At 36.8% G+C, this 13,635-nt stretch overlaps 1 protein-coding gene across 6 annotated transcripts in view; it reads right to left on the reverse strand.

Annotated features, from left to right (window-relative positions):
- The window catches only part of LOC121322911 (phospholipase D1-like), a 75,759-nt gene that overhangs the window by 21,857 nt on the left and 40,267 nt on the right, over positions 1 to 13,635 (reverse strand). For 3 of the 6 annotated variants that reach the window (XM_041263503.1, XM_041263502.1, XM_041263501.1), the window contains exons 2-16: positions 13,434 to 13,607; positions 13,125 to 13,297; positions 12,654 to 12,799; positions 11,968 to 12,076; positions 11,379 to 11,444; positions 10,664 to 10,722; positions 9,589 to 9,681; positions 8,741 to 8,893; positions 8,088 to 8,237; positions 7,636 to 7,719; positions 7,113 to 7,194; positions 6,435 to 6,545; positions 5,774 to 5,965; positions 5,025 to 5,253; positions 2,433 to 2,561 (exon numbers count right to left, since the gene is read on the reverse strand). In XM_041263503.1, coding sequence (XP_041119437.1) covers positions 2,433 to 2,561; positions 5,025 to 5,253; positions 5,774 to 5,965; positions 6,435 to 6,545; positions 7,113 to 7,194; positions 7,636 to 7,719; positions 8,088 to 8,237; positions 8,741 to 8,893; positions 9,589 to 9,681; positions 10,664 to 10,722; positions 11,379 to 11,444; positions 11,968 to 12,076; positions 12,654 to 12,799; positions 13,125 to 13,297; positions 13,434 to 13,578 — 1,921 coding nt within the window. In that variant the 5' untranslated portion in view covers positions 13,579 to 13,607. Of the gene's footprint in view, positions 1 to 2,432; positions 2,562 to 4,399; positions 4,495 to 5,014; positions 5,254 to 5,773; positions 5,966 to 6,434; positions 6,546 to 7,112; positions 7,195 to 7,635; positions 7,720 to 8,087; positions 8,238 to 8,740; positions 8,894 to 9,588; positions 9,682 to 10,663; positions 10,723 to 11,378; positions 11,445 to 11,967; positions 12,077 to 12,653; positions 12,800 to 13,124; positions 13,298 to 13,433; positions 13,608 to 13,635 lie in introns of all 6 variants that reach the window. The other 3 variants (XM_041263506.1, XM_041263504.1, XM_041263505.1) reach the window with 3 other exon arrangements.

Consider the following 13,635-nt stretch of genomic DNA (forward strand, 5'->3'; position numbering starts at 1 on the left):
ACAGCAAAACACCGTAAATTCAGTTGATTTTATTATATTATTACTATTATTATTACATTGCTAATACACTTTTATTTCACAAATAAACAAATTGAAATGTGTTTCAATGAGCACAGATTAAAAGCACTAAGGGCGTTATTACTAGTGAAACGAGACCATCATATAAATAAAAAGGTATACTGTAATAACAATACTGTAATAATAATAGTACAATTAGTTTAATTTACAGGGTTTGGCTGTGAACCAATTAAATGGAACATCCTTACATTCTCATTTAAATGTGGAATGAAGAACGAGAATAAGTGAATATGTATTGTTATTAATACAATTACGAATACTGATTGTAATAAAGTGCACCCAGCTTAGAAAATATATATTCTAACTAGGGCTTCTGATTTACGGTTTTAACCGATAAAACCCAATAAAACACCCGATCCAAAAAAAAAAAAATGAAATCAGTGGACAGTCAAAAAACACCTACATTTCTATTGGAGGCTCCACTTGCGAGATTAACACATTTAAAATGAGATTACAGTCAGGAACAGAGGCTTGTCAGCTGGATTTAAAACTGTATTACAGTTAAAATACAAAGGATTTAAAACAGAATTTGGTGAAATGTACAAAACATGCCTACACACAAAAAACCCAGAAGAAGACAGCAAAGGAAAGGAGATACAACTTAAGTGTGCAAGCAAGTACTGTTGAGTTACCACTATACATATTTTGACAGAAAAGGAAAATGCTCAAGCATTTTGGAAAGTAACAGAAAACACTAATTTCACACAGTATATCAAAAAGCCATGAAAAAAAGAAAAAACAACAATTTACATAACTCGAAAATAGCTAAAAATAAGCCCCGAAAAATACAATTAATAAAACCCGAAAAACAGAAGCCCTCATTATAACTTTATTAAAGATTAGTTGCTTATTTAAATGTTGCACCTTTGCTGAATTCCCAGCTGCACTGTATTCTGGTAGAACCTACAGCATGCTCAATGCTATAATATTGTAACGACCCGGCGATTCCATCATTGCAGGACATATTGACTGTTCCATTTGTTTGTCTTTCATGTTTTTGCATTACATAATGTTTTGCTGTGCCATGCCCCTAGTTGTCTGTCTGTCTGTGTTCACCAATTCTGGACGTGCATTTGTACCCCCAGAATGCTGGCGGGAGACTGGGGTCCGAATGGCATTCCTGGGATTGGTGAAGGCAGATGAGGGCATGGTTTCATGTAAAGAGATAAATAGGAGTGCTGCATGCCTGAGAGCAGTTGTGCGAGTGAGTGACAGAGGCTGTCTCAGTGAGAGCGAGAGGTAGACTGGAATTTCTTATTTTGTTTTGCTTTGGCACGGTATTTGTCCTGTGCTAAGAAACTGTTGAATTCAAGCACGAAGCTACTGCGAAGCCTGCTTTCATTTTACAAGCAACGTTACAATATGTTATTTTAGGAAAATCGTATTTTTCCAAATATTGTACTATGTACTAGAATGGGGGGTGAAGCCAAAAAAAAAAAAAAAAAAAAAAAAAAAAAAAAAGTTCTGGTTGTAAATCTCCCTCTCCACCTGTGAGGGTGCTAAATAACGAAAGGAAAGGTATTTGGACGGGCTGGCCTGACAGTTCGTTTCCAAGGTTGGGAAGTCAGTCAGCCTGGATGGAAGCGAGACTCTGTTGCAGGAATGTATTGACCAGGAAGGTAAACGAGGTAACAGCTGCAAGCTATAGACGCAGCTGGAATCGTTTACCAAGGGATCATGTGGGGTAGCATAAAAGGGTCCAGAGAAACGCTAATCTTTTCCTTCGCATGGGTTTGCACTTTAACCTGGAAGGACTGAGAGAGCTGCAGTAGTGACTGCCGGAGAAGTAAAAAAAGAACGTAAAAGAATATTCGTGAGTGTTGTTTGTTTGTATTGTCTGTGGTTATTGAACCACCAGACAGCTAACACGTATCTGGAGCTGTCGCCTTGGGCCAGCACAAGCCGGATCATCACTGCACTAATACAGTCACGAAATAACATTGCTTATCACCCACCACGAGCACGACCACATGCACCCAGGACTAGTAACCGTGTGCCGTATTATTGTGGGGCAGATACGTCTGTGATTATTGTTTGGGACTGTAAACCTGTTGTTTGTGATTTCCTTTGCACTGCATCACCTCTACACCTGTTCACAATCACGGGCCAAATTGCCACAGGGATGCAGCAAGTTTGGGAACCACTGCTCTACATGGATAGTGTTACTTACACAATGCTATGCTGACACTGCACACTTTTAAATCTAAACGGATCAGCATATATATATATATATATATATATATATATATATATATATATATATATATATATATATATATATATATATAAATTTCAGGGTCAATTCACACATTTGGAACTAGTACCAAGTGTTTCGCTTGTGGGAGACTACTTACCATCAAAAGGTTTGTCAAGCTGGACCCAGTCCTTGAAGACAAAATTGCAGTAGTCCTTCCCATGCCAGAAGCGAGTGTCCCCTTGAAGCAGTCCAACTCCAGTCTGTAGATTTCTTATCGAGCCGTTATCTGAACACAGCACACACATGGACTATTAGAAACAACTTTCCATACCTCAAAGCATTACACCCATCTTGCGGCTGAAATGTGCAAGAGCCCTTTGTTTCTATCAGCCCCCAGACAGTTTGTGTCTCAAAACAAACACAGATTTTTCAGAGAGCAAAAATTGCTTGGCATGTGTTTGTCTGTAACACTTAACTGACAAAAGAGCGCTGCTATACTACTTCAATTAAAACAGTCCTAGACAAATCCTCAAGGCTTTAGTACGCATTTATTTGAACAGAGCAAAGCAGTAAGCAATACAGCAACACAAAATGATAAACTGAAAACCTAGGCGCAAACACTTTCACGCTTACAAATATTATTTTGTATTCTTTTATCATAATGAACAATTCCAAATGTATTTAGGCCAAATTCAACAATATATTCACTATATAATGTGCTTTATATTAAAATAACTGTCTCGTTAAAGACTGTATACCAATACTAGAAAAACCTGGAAAAACAGATTTCTATCAGTACCACACAGTTGTTAACTGTGCTTATGTAAGTTTGTTAACCCTTCACACACAAGCCACATGCAGTAAGTAAGTGTAAAGCAATGCAGAGAGCACGTCCAGCCCTTCAACTTGGTAAATGCATATTATATAGGAGGGATGGTCACCCCTTTTTTTTGCATTGTACTGTACACCGCTTATTATTCATACACCTTGTCACATAGCAACGGATGCACACACAAGTCTCACTTGCACCACAGCCAACATATTCAGAAAGCAACATGCAAGAGTATCCACTGATATCCCAAGCAAGCCCACAAAACTGTACAGACTTATATCAGCAACAACAGTACAGTGAGAGATGACTAAATCCCATGATGTATTGCCAAAAGGGTTAGTATCTGCAAAATGAACAGGGTGACCTTATTTTTAGATTGTTCCTTAAAAAAGTGCTGTTAGTGAATTAGTCATAAGGGTGAGTGCTAAAGAAGATTTTATGACAAGCAAATAATTTAAAATTCAAATTAAACTTTACCAAAAATGCTAGTTTATAACTACTTCTACCCACTACCAAGAAAGGCAAATACAGTATGTGTTATATGAAAGCTCACGAGCAGGTCTGCTTACACGTGAAACCTTTAGTGCTCTTTAAACACCTTATTGACAGGGAGTATTTGTGAAGTGCAGGATTGATTAGGGAAGGCAGAATCTTATTTCTACAAGAGTAATAACAAATTGTGTAAACGTCCATTTAAGACAGGACACAAAACATTGTGTGTGAGACTGAATGTGAGAAGCTCTGCCAGATTCACAGTCCCTGAAGAAGAAGAAAATAGCACTGCAAATGAACAAGGATTCGCTGTAGCCAATTCAGTGACCTTCCCTGGAAACAAATGTAGAGTTCTGTGTGAACTAACAGAAACTCAGCCACTCTCAGCCAATCATTCTTCAGACCCTTAGACAGCCATCTGTGGTAGGAATGCATCCAAAAGAACTACAGTTACAAACACTGAATTAAACACTGAATTAGTAAATTCTAAGCCTTAAAAAGAAAAAGAAGAACAGAAAACATTTATTCCCTCTCAGCACTCAGTTCAATGCATAAGATCCACCACTTCTGAAGTTCTGCTGAAAGTAGGTCTCTCTACTGGTCCTGCTCAATTAAAAAACTTTACAAATATGTTTCCTAGGGGATTCCCCAAAATATCACCTCCTTGTGACTTTGCTGAGACAACTGCAGTGCAGTACACTGAAAGCCAAAGGGCAGGGGAGAACACCAAAGCTTGGAGCAGACGTGGTGATGTCACCCCTTCATGTTTCATAGCAAAGCCAGTGAAGAGGTTCACTCACCATCCTGGGACTGAGAAAGCCCCTGTCCGGGTTCCCGGTGGAATATCTTCAGATGGGGCTTTTTACCTGGTATTAAATTCTCTGACTCAGGCCTGCTTGTTATACCCAAGCAAAAGCACACCACACTCAGACAGCGTTCTTTTGCTTCATGGCCTACAATAGCTCACTTCAAATCAACTCTCAAGACTCACTTATTCTCTCTTGTTTTTAATGCTCTCTAAGCCTGATATCTTTTATCAGCTATTGTCTAAATTGCTATTTCAGGCTTTTCACTCCATCTTATTCATTTAATTCTGCTTGACACACACATCCACAGTGTTTAGAATTCACATCCTAGCCTTTTATTTAATGTATTATGCCTATATTTAATATAGTTGCATTGTTTTTTTTACTGCTGTATTTAATGTACTATGCCCTGTATGTAACGTACTATGCATTGTTCCACACTATCTTGTAAAGCGCTTTGTGATGGTGGTCCACTATGAAAGGTGCTATATAAAATAAATGTTGATTGATTGACAGATTGTTACGGGAAACAGTGTTTCACACTGACTCCAGGTCACATGCAGCTCATGATCTGGCTCGCTGTGTGCGCAGCTGACAATAACAGGTCACGAGGACTTACTTCCTTCACTGCTGTCGATGCTGCTGATGCTGTCTCCGTGCTGCAGGTGGTGTTTGTGGAATTGTTTGTGGAGGCTGAACTGGGGGTATTTCCTTGAGCGACCAACTCCTTTCAATTTGGTTAAGTCCACACTGTCTGCAGCTTTCACTTCGCCCCCGGCTTTCTGTCTGCTGCCATTGTCATGTGGCATGCTCTCTTCTCCTGGACCTTTAGTGTTCTTGTCTGACAGCTGGTACATTAGGAGACAACACATATGAGGAATGAGGCTTGTAACAGATGGAGGATGGGCACAAACTGGAATTCACAGTTCCCAAGCGCATGGCTTTGGTCCACATTTAATTAACTTTTAGCTGTTTAAGGAAAATATAAATTAATGCATTCATTGTGGCAAATGCATTCTTGTGATTTGACTTAGATGTCACTGATAAACAAATACAAAAAATTCCACATCCATTTTGTTTATTGCATACCTTATTATTTTCTTTAAAAGCTTTTTTCCCACAGTTAAAAGGTAATTGATTTGGTCCCATAATAACTGTAAAAGTGTTTATTATTTTAGTTATTTATTTTGACCAAGAGTCTGAACCCATACATATCAATAATCAATTTCAGTACAGCTGCAGTATCAGGAATGTGCTACACTTGTTCACTATTCAATATGTTATCATTATCACATTTTGTTGTGTTATGCAAGGGTCTTTTCAGGATAACACACTGCTATTATGATTTTTCTGTTTAAGGGTGCTTACTAGGCAGCTGGCAGTTGATATAGCTCGCGTGACGCTTCCAACGTCTGTCAGTCTGTGTTCTCTGTCGTCCCATCTGCCATAGGCCAGGTCGATCCCACCTACAAATGCGATGGATTGATCGATAACAACCAGCTTCTCATGGTGGGCCCACAGATACACAGAGGAGGAGACATGGTCAGGGTGCCTCATTACCTTCAAACATCAAGATAGATACCGATTAAAAAATATCCCTCAGCAGTGCAGCAAACTGGGATATGAAATATACTGTACAAGTGCACCTTTCGAAAACTAACATATTGCTGCCTTCCTTTGTGATTCACAAAACAAACTGCATCAACTGGTCAATACCGGTCTACAATGAGATAGGAAACTGTAGACAAACATTTTGAATGATGTCGTCAGCGTCCTTGAATCAATTTGTCATGTTATGCAACTACTAAATGAAAATCTTTGTATATCAGCAAAGTACAGGATACACTCAAATACCTTAATAAAAATGATTTAAAATACAGTTTTAACTGTATGTTATAATGCAGGTTGACAGCATTTAACTAAGTACAGCCTGGGATCAATATAACATAACCTGTCCCCATTTTCCAGTAAAAAAAAAAAAAAAAGACAGTTCCACATATTCTATTAATTCTACAGTTCAGCCATTTACCTTGATGTTAGGATGAAGGCACATTAGTGTCCTCTTGCTGTACTCACTGTTGATTCCCAAAGCCAGCTCCACCTCTTTGTACAGCATCACACAAATCTTCACACCTTGTTGCTAAAAAAAAAAAAAAAAAAAAAAAAAAAAAAAAAAAAAAGTGAGTGTCTTAACTACTATGCAGCAGAGCTAGGGTATAGAGCTTTTCACCTCATCTTACTGATAGAATCACAATCCGTAACAGTGTATCACACTGACCATTTCAATTCTATTATTAAACAAAATATGATACTTGACCAAAAGCACTCCTAAGCTAACTTGTATTCCACCAAATAGTTATTCAATACAAAAATATATTATGTAATTTAACAATATAGTCCACCATTAATGATCATTTTATCGTATACTTCATAGAAAAGTATGCCATCAAAAGGCATGTTTAATGATACATAGTGACCTTTAAAAAAACAAGGCACAGAGGGTAGATTGTGTTCCGTTGGACTGTGATTTAGCTTCTGTGTCAGAATTCAAAATCCTGTCCAGCACAATCTGCCGTGTTTTACTGCACTGAGATTCTTCTATCATTCTGCAATCTTTTACAGGGCAAGGTGAATTAAACAGCTGATGTAAAAGTGCAAGTCCGCCAAACAAAATGGGGGCTTCCAATGAGAACCTTGTCCTACTTACAGCTTTGCGTTTAAGAATACAATCTAACCTCCAACGGTTCCCCTCTACAACTGGTCTCTTGAGAAAAATCTCTGGACTCAGCCTGCAAAGATAAAAAATGAATGATTAAGTAAATATAGACATATCATTCGATAATTTAGCATTTGTAGTGCAGCAGTGTTAGCCACTAATGCAGCTTTAATTTTGGATAAAAAGCAAATTTAGAAATGAATTTTTTTTTTATTGTGCTTAACTATGCAAATGTCCAGTTACATATAAAATGAGCAATAACGCCCTTAACTTAATTGTTAGCAATGGCTGTTGAAAATGATAACCTTTTCTTTTTTTTTTTTTTTTTTAATCGCAAGTACCTGAGCGGTTGTAACCGTAAACAGGAACCGCTTAATGAATATTTCTCTGCCAACTGAAGCAGTGCCCCCCTAGTTCGTAATATAAACAGCTCCACTTTCCGTTTCATCTTGATTTACTTTATTAAAGACCATACATTAGGGAGCTGTTAAATGAACTGTAACGTGTTACTTGCCACCAGTCGGTGATGAAGATTTCTTCTGCGGCTTCTTCTAGAGCATTCGCTACATCTTGCATGTAAATACTTGAATTGACATACCTGGAAAACAAATTGAGACAACTTGCTGTTCAATCTTCAATCCCTACTAAAATGGCAATGTAACAATATTATACTGAAAATTACTGCATCATTCCAGTAAGTTCATGTTTTCCTTTTCTGCCAATTCTGCACAGGTTTAATAATTCAATGACCTCTCAAGTGGCCAGAATTTTAATCTCTTTTTGGTCACATTTGGAACCACTTTAGTGATATCGTACTATCCCCAGTGTACATCAGTCACAAAACCACCATGCAGTTCAGCTTGAGTCGGGCTGGATGGCAGAGGTAGATCACGATTGAGCAGCTGTGAGGACTCCATTGTCCTTCTCTTTCCATGCAGTATCTAAATTCACAAAATGAAAATGTACCATTTTGCCAGAGTGTTTTCTTGTTCTCTTGCAAAGGACCCAAATCTGTGATCGTGCAAAAAGGCTTTCCCATGTTTTTGAATATGATCTTCAAGGGCCTGACCCCACCACAGGGCATGACGATAGCTGGTACACTTCAGAATCAATGATCTGGGTTAAGAAGATAGAAATGTGTGCATGACATTTTTTTATTTGTTTGATTTATCCTTCAGTATCCTGTATCCTACAGTAAATCCAAAAACTTCTACATAATTTCTGCTTGGCATTAAATATATCTGTACACTACTTTAGCATCAGCTTAACTTGAATAGTCTTTAAAGACACTAGTGTACTACCTAACTATTGCTAATACATTTTTTGCACTAGTTGGCTTTAGAAACAGTACTAAATAAACTTGGTACTAAGTCCTTGACTATGAACACTGTATTTAAAAGTAAAGTGATAGTAGCTTAACCGCTAAAGCTTTTATTAGGCCTCAATATTAATGTTCTTTGTTTAATCTGTGATTCTGAAATGCAGATGGTTATTTAAAAAAGGTACAACCACCTATTTTTGTGGTCAATTCTGGAATCAAATCAACTCCTTCTTATAAGTTGTGATTGATTGGATTTGAAGTTACAAATGAGTAATGGGGAGGGGAGTCACTTTTTTACCTGGACTGACTGTCAATGCGAACTCCGTGTTTAGTCTCTGTGTCCTTGAGGCCCATCTTTACACAAAACTCCTTATCCACCAGCATGACAAATGAAATGGCTCCCGTGTCTGGTTTCATGTACATTATGAATGAGTCTTTAACAACTAACCACCTGAAAATGCAGTTCACCCTTTGCATCGTTATATGTCATCTTAACAGTTGCTTAATTAGTTGTGAACGTCTATTACAAACAATAACAATAACAATTGTACAATTCAATGAAAAATGTATTCCACTGGAGACAAACTGATAAATGCTAAGATTCTTGGGTTGTACTATAAATGCTTATACTACAATACAGGTAACATTGGTTGGCAGGTGCGTCTTCATCGCCCAAGACTGCCCAAAGCATTTATGTTTTACAAGAAGTCTAAAAGTGATGACTATTTTTTAGCTATTCTGGAGAACTTTCTTGCAGATCCTTCAAATCCCTAAAATAATTACAGGCTGTAATTATAGGCAATAAGATGAATACTGTGAATTATAGGCAATAAGATTTATACTGATGAATATTGCCATGTGCAATACACTCTTTAATTTTTTAGCAAGTGCCAATGCTTATTATCCTCTGCACTTTTTGGGCTTTGTTTGTATGGAAAACAAATCTGAAGCCTTTTGTAAGTTCACTGCATTGTGTGAGGCCTGTAGTTCCCATAAAAGCCTGGCCCCCAGAGTATTCTAGAAATGTACAAGATGACTGAACCATTGTTTACTGTATATATCTTAAGTCAAGAAGTATTCATAAACTGGGTTTAATTATGCCAAAAAAAACAAAACAAAAAACCTCACACACACAAACACACAGACCTTTTGGACCAGCGGTAACAGATTTCATGCCGACCACAACAGTTCAGGTCAGGGATCCGGTGACCCCCTGAACGCTTCATTATCATCCCCTCCCTGGAAATAAATAAATAATAATATCAATAAATAAATAATTTATATATATAAGAAAACAGAAGTCAAACCAGAATAATGGATACTTTCTGGTTTACATTTAGTACCATTTACCTTGCCCAGCTGTTTTTGTATAAGCTATTTACTTTAGATTTTCAGATAAAATATTTTCATATTAATTGTCTGTAATGTACTCTCTAAGCACCATAAAAAAATAACTAAAAAAATACTGTAACCAATTAAAGTTTCAGTGTCTTACTCTATATGGAAACAAGTATTACAAAATTATATTGGGGAATACCCTATACTGGGAACGGATCACTGGCCTGTTTTTTCCTTCACCAAACACAAAAATACCATCTACTATAGAAAACTGGGTTCATCTGAAACAAGTAACCCTGACATTACAGAAATGTTTGACAAATTCCATGAGGATACCATTATAAATCACAGTGTTTCACCTTCAGAAAAATCTACAAAAGTCATTAGCACACCACAATATCAACAGCAAGCATCACAGTGGATTTGGAACAGATATTGCTTAGTGGTCCTATTCTGTAGCACACTGGCACTGATATGGTATAATGACACTGCAATGAAATACCAGTGCGCATTTACTGATACACCATACGTTAAAATGTGAAAATGTTACAACCACTGCATTGTCCTTGTCGTGCCCCTGCTTTGTCATTGAATATCTTTGGTAAGCAGTCTTCAGTTCACGTCATCTCTTCCAGCTGGCTGTGAACGTGTAGTTTTATATGTACTAGTTCTACTAAATTGCTAGATCTGTGTACATCAGTTGACTACAGATGAGAAGCAGGCCTTCCTAGCTCTGGATGTTCTCAATAGTGCTCAAATCGTAAACAACTCATTAAATTGGCAGCAATCATTAAACCTTTCCCGGCATTGGTTTTTTATTTTAGCTACTGTAGCTATTTAAAGCAACATAAAATAATCATCAAAATAAAAGTTTTGTCCTCACAAGCCCTTTGGTCCCAACTCGTAAATGAAGGACATCTGACTGACATCAATAAACTCCAACTAAAAAAGAAAATAATAAAAAAAAGATATTAATGAAATTAGTACAGAATAATTCCACAACCACATCTTAAGCATGGAATTTAACGCAGCCACTCTTTAACTGTACATTAACCCAGCTGTACCCCCTTCTCCTATATTTATATTTCTGGTTTTCAAGCATTCTAGTTCTTTACAAAAAAAAAAAAAAAAAAACTCCAGACTTTGCCTTGTAGCACACATACAAGCCCACTGAGTTGTTCCTGTCTCTCAAAACATGTATAATTTATCTGATTCCCTTATCCCTTTGCTAGAAGAGATAATACAAAATACAAATTGAAAGTTAATTGTTTTTTGACAAATACACTGCTTTCAGTTGAATGGCATACTTTATATATTAGTGGATTGAGGATGTAGTCATGGAAACCTTTTAAGGAAGCCTGTTGTAACCATTTGTATAGATGCAAATATACATAATATAGTCTGGAATTTTAAGGTCAAAATATTTGCAGCAATGTAATACCAACTGAAGCTAATTTACAGTATTACACATACTCTATTTGGATTCCTAAATTAGACATTTTGAATACATTTTTAATAATGTTGCAAATATAATTACAGTACTTATTTTAAAAATAGTTCAATGAACCTATGGCTTAAGACTGTACTCAACTACTTACTGTAGCGTGGTAGTTTCTGTACATAGCTGTTTTTAACAACTTATTCAGATAGTCTTCAAGTTGTTTCTGAAAGAAAAGTAAAGTAAAAACATTACACACAACCCTTAAAAATGTTCATTGCATACAGGTGTGTGTATAGCACCAGAACACACCCATACTTAAAAATGTTTTAAATGTATTGAATTTGATCTTTAGCCACTGATTGTATTGTAATGTGATATTCTGTAATGTGATATTCTGAAATGGGATACTTTACAATGTGATATTTTGTAATATGATACTTTGTACTGTGATACGGGCGCCTGCTAAGAAATAAATAATAATAGTAATAATTAAAAATGATAGTGGTCTTGAAGTATTAACTGACTTCTGAAATAAGTAAAACTAAAATGAATTTGCTAAAATAACACAATTTGAACGAATATTCAAACAAACAAATAAAAAGTACTGCACTGATAGTATTTTACTTCATACAAAATTTCCCTTGACAATATTTTCCCTTATAGTGTAGAAAGAGCTTGGCACCTTGGGCCAAAGGCTTATTGTCAGAGATTTCTACCCATGTACAGTACAGCACGGAATGACCTACCCTTCTACTGGAGAACTGCTCTTCTCGGGCCAGGTTTTCACTGCCGCGAGGCAGGCTGGGCATCTGTCGGACTTCATCTCTCTTAATTGTCTTCCTTCTTACAGTGTGACTGAAAAAGGTACAGGACAATACAGTTATGGTATGCAAGATTTGCACAATTAAGCAGCTCTGTAAAAAAAAAAAAATAAATAAAAATGATGTCAATATGTTATTTTTAGGAAGGTTTTGCACCTATCTTCGTCAGAGCAATAGAGAGTTGGATTTCTTCCAGTCCTCAATCCTAAAACTACTACTGTGGTGAATGTGAAAACTAACTTGATATTTCCCAAATCTTCTCCAAACGTTAAACATAAACACCAATGATAAAATCATCTTTCAGATTGCATTTGCGCATAATCTGATAAACTGTGGATTTATATACGTTTTGATAATGAGAATTTATAAAGCCATGACAGAAAAAGCAGACAATACAAATATTTTACAAAATGGACTACTATGTCTTTCTGGCACTTATTTTTAACCAAGAAGAAACGAAATAATTATATATTTTTTTAAATGGTAATATGAAAATTATTTTGATGTTGGCAAAGTAGCTTTCACGCTTCTATTTATTAAAACTGCAATGGGTTACAATTGTACAAATGCCATGCTCTTTGTAGGCTGCTTCCAGTAATCATGTGAATTACCTTCTTGTAGGAATAGGAATTCTCATGAAGGTCTTGTATGTGATCAGCTCTCTGTGGAGCTCGTGAAAGTGTTTTTCTTTCCTTCTCACTTGCCACGTAAACCCCCCATGCTTCAGTTCAATTGTGAAGACACCAGCATGTTTTACCTGCAAACAGTACATCATGGCAAAGTTTAAGAATCACTTTGATACAAGCAAATACTGTATACAGTACTTGGGAGGGTAATGGCACTATGCAGCAGTTTACACTGTCAATCACAGTTTATGTAAATTCCATAAATTCAAACTTGTTAAAATATTATTACAAATAATTATTTGGTAAAAAGAGCTTTAAGAATCTGTACCAAGGCTTTATCCCAAACTTCAAAATCATATAATCTGAGCTATACAGACAGAGTAAATACATTATGCCTATTGCTAAATCGTTATCACTCTAGGATCACTGACAACAGCCTAATAAAATCTTTCTGACCTTTGATGTCAGCCTTTGTTGCGCTGAAGAAACCCGCTCATGTTGTGCAATTATACCGCGTTCTACTTCCAGAACTTTGGCAGTAATGTGGACTTCATTGAGGTAGACCTGGATATCTGCTTCCTTAAACCCCTTTGTTTTGTAAATGGCAGAGAAGGGAATTCGAGCACTCACTGAAACACAGATATAGGATGTGTTAGTCCAGCAGCCTATAGCTCATTGCAATGCACTTCAAGTAAGACGGAAATGATGGAATTATTTATAATCCGATACTTAAAATATTCGATATTATTGAACAGGACTTCTCACCTGGCAGGCTGGGATCATAAGGCTCGAAATCCACCTCCTCCAAATCAAGGTCCCTGGTGTCCAGATTCTCCATTATCTGGCTCATGTCGAAAGCCACTTTCTTCAGTGGTAACGTACTCTCTTGTACTTCCTTCTCCAGAGTCATGTCTAGCACTCAGGGTGTACAGGGGTTACCTGGGGAGATGGAAACAGGACACACAAT

Source organism: Polyodon spathula, chromosome 11 (assembly GCF_017654505.1).
Source record: "Polyodon spathula isolate WHYD16114869_AA chromosome 11, ASM1765450v1, whole genome shotgun sequence".
Taxonomy (NCBI): Eukaryota; Metazoa; Chordata; class Actinopteri; order Acipenseriformes; family Polyodontidae; genus Polyodon; species Polyodon spathula.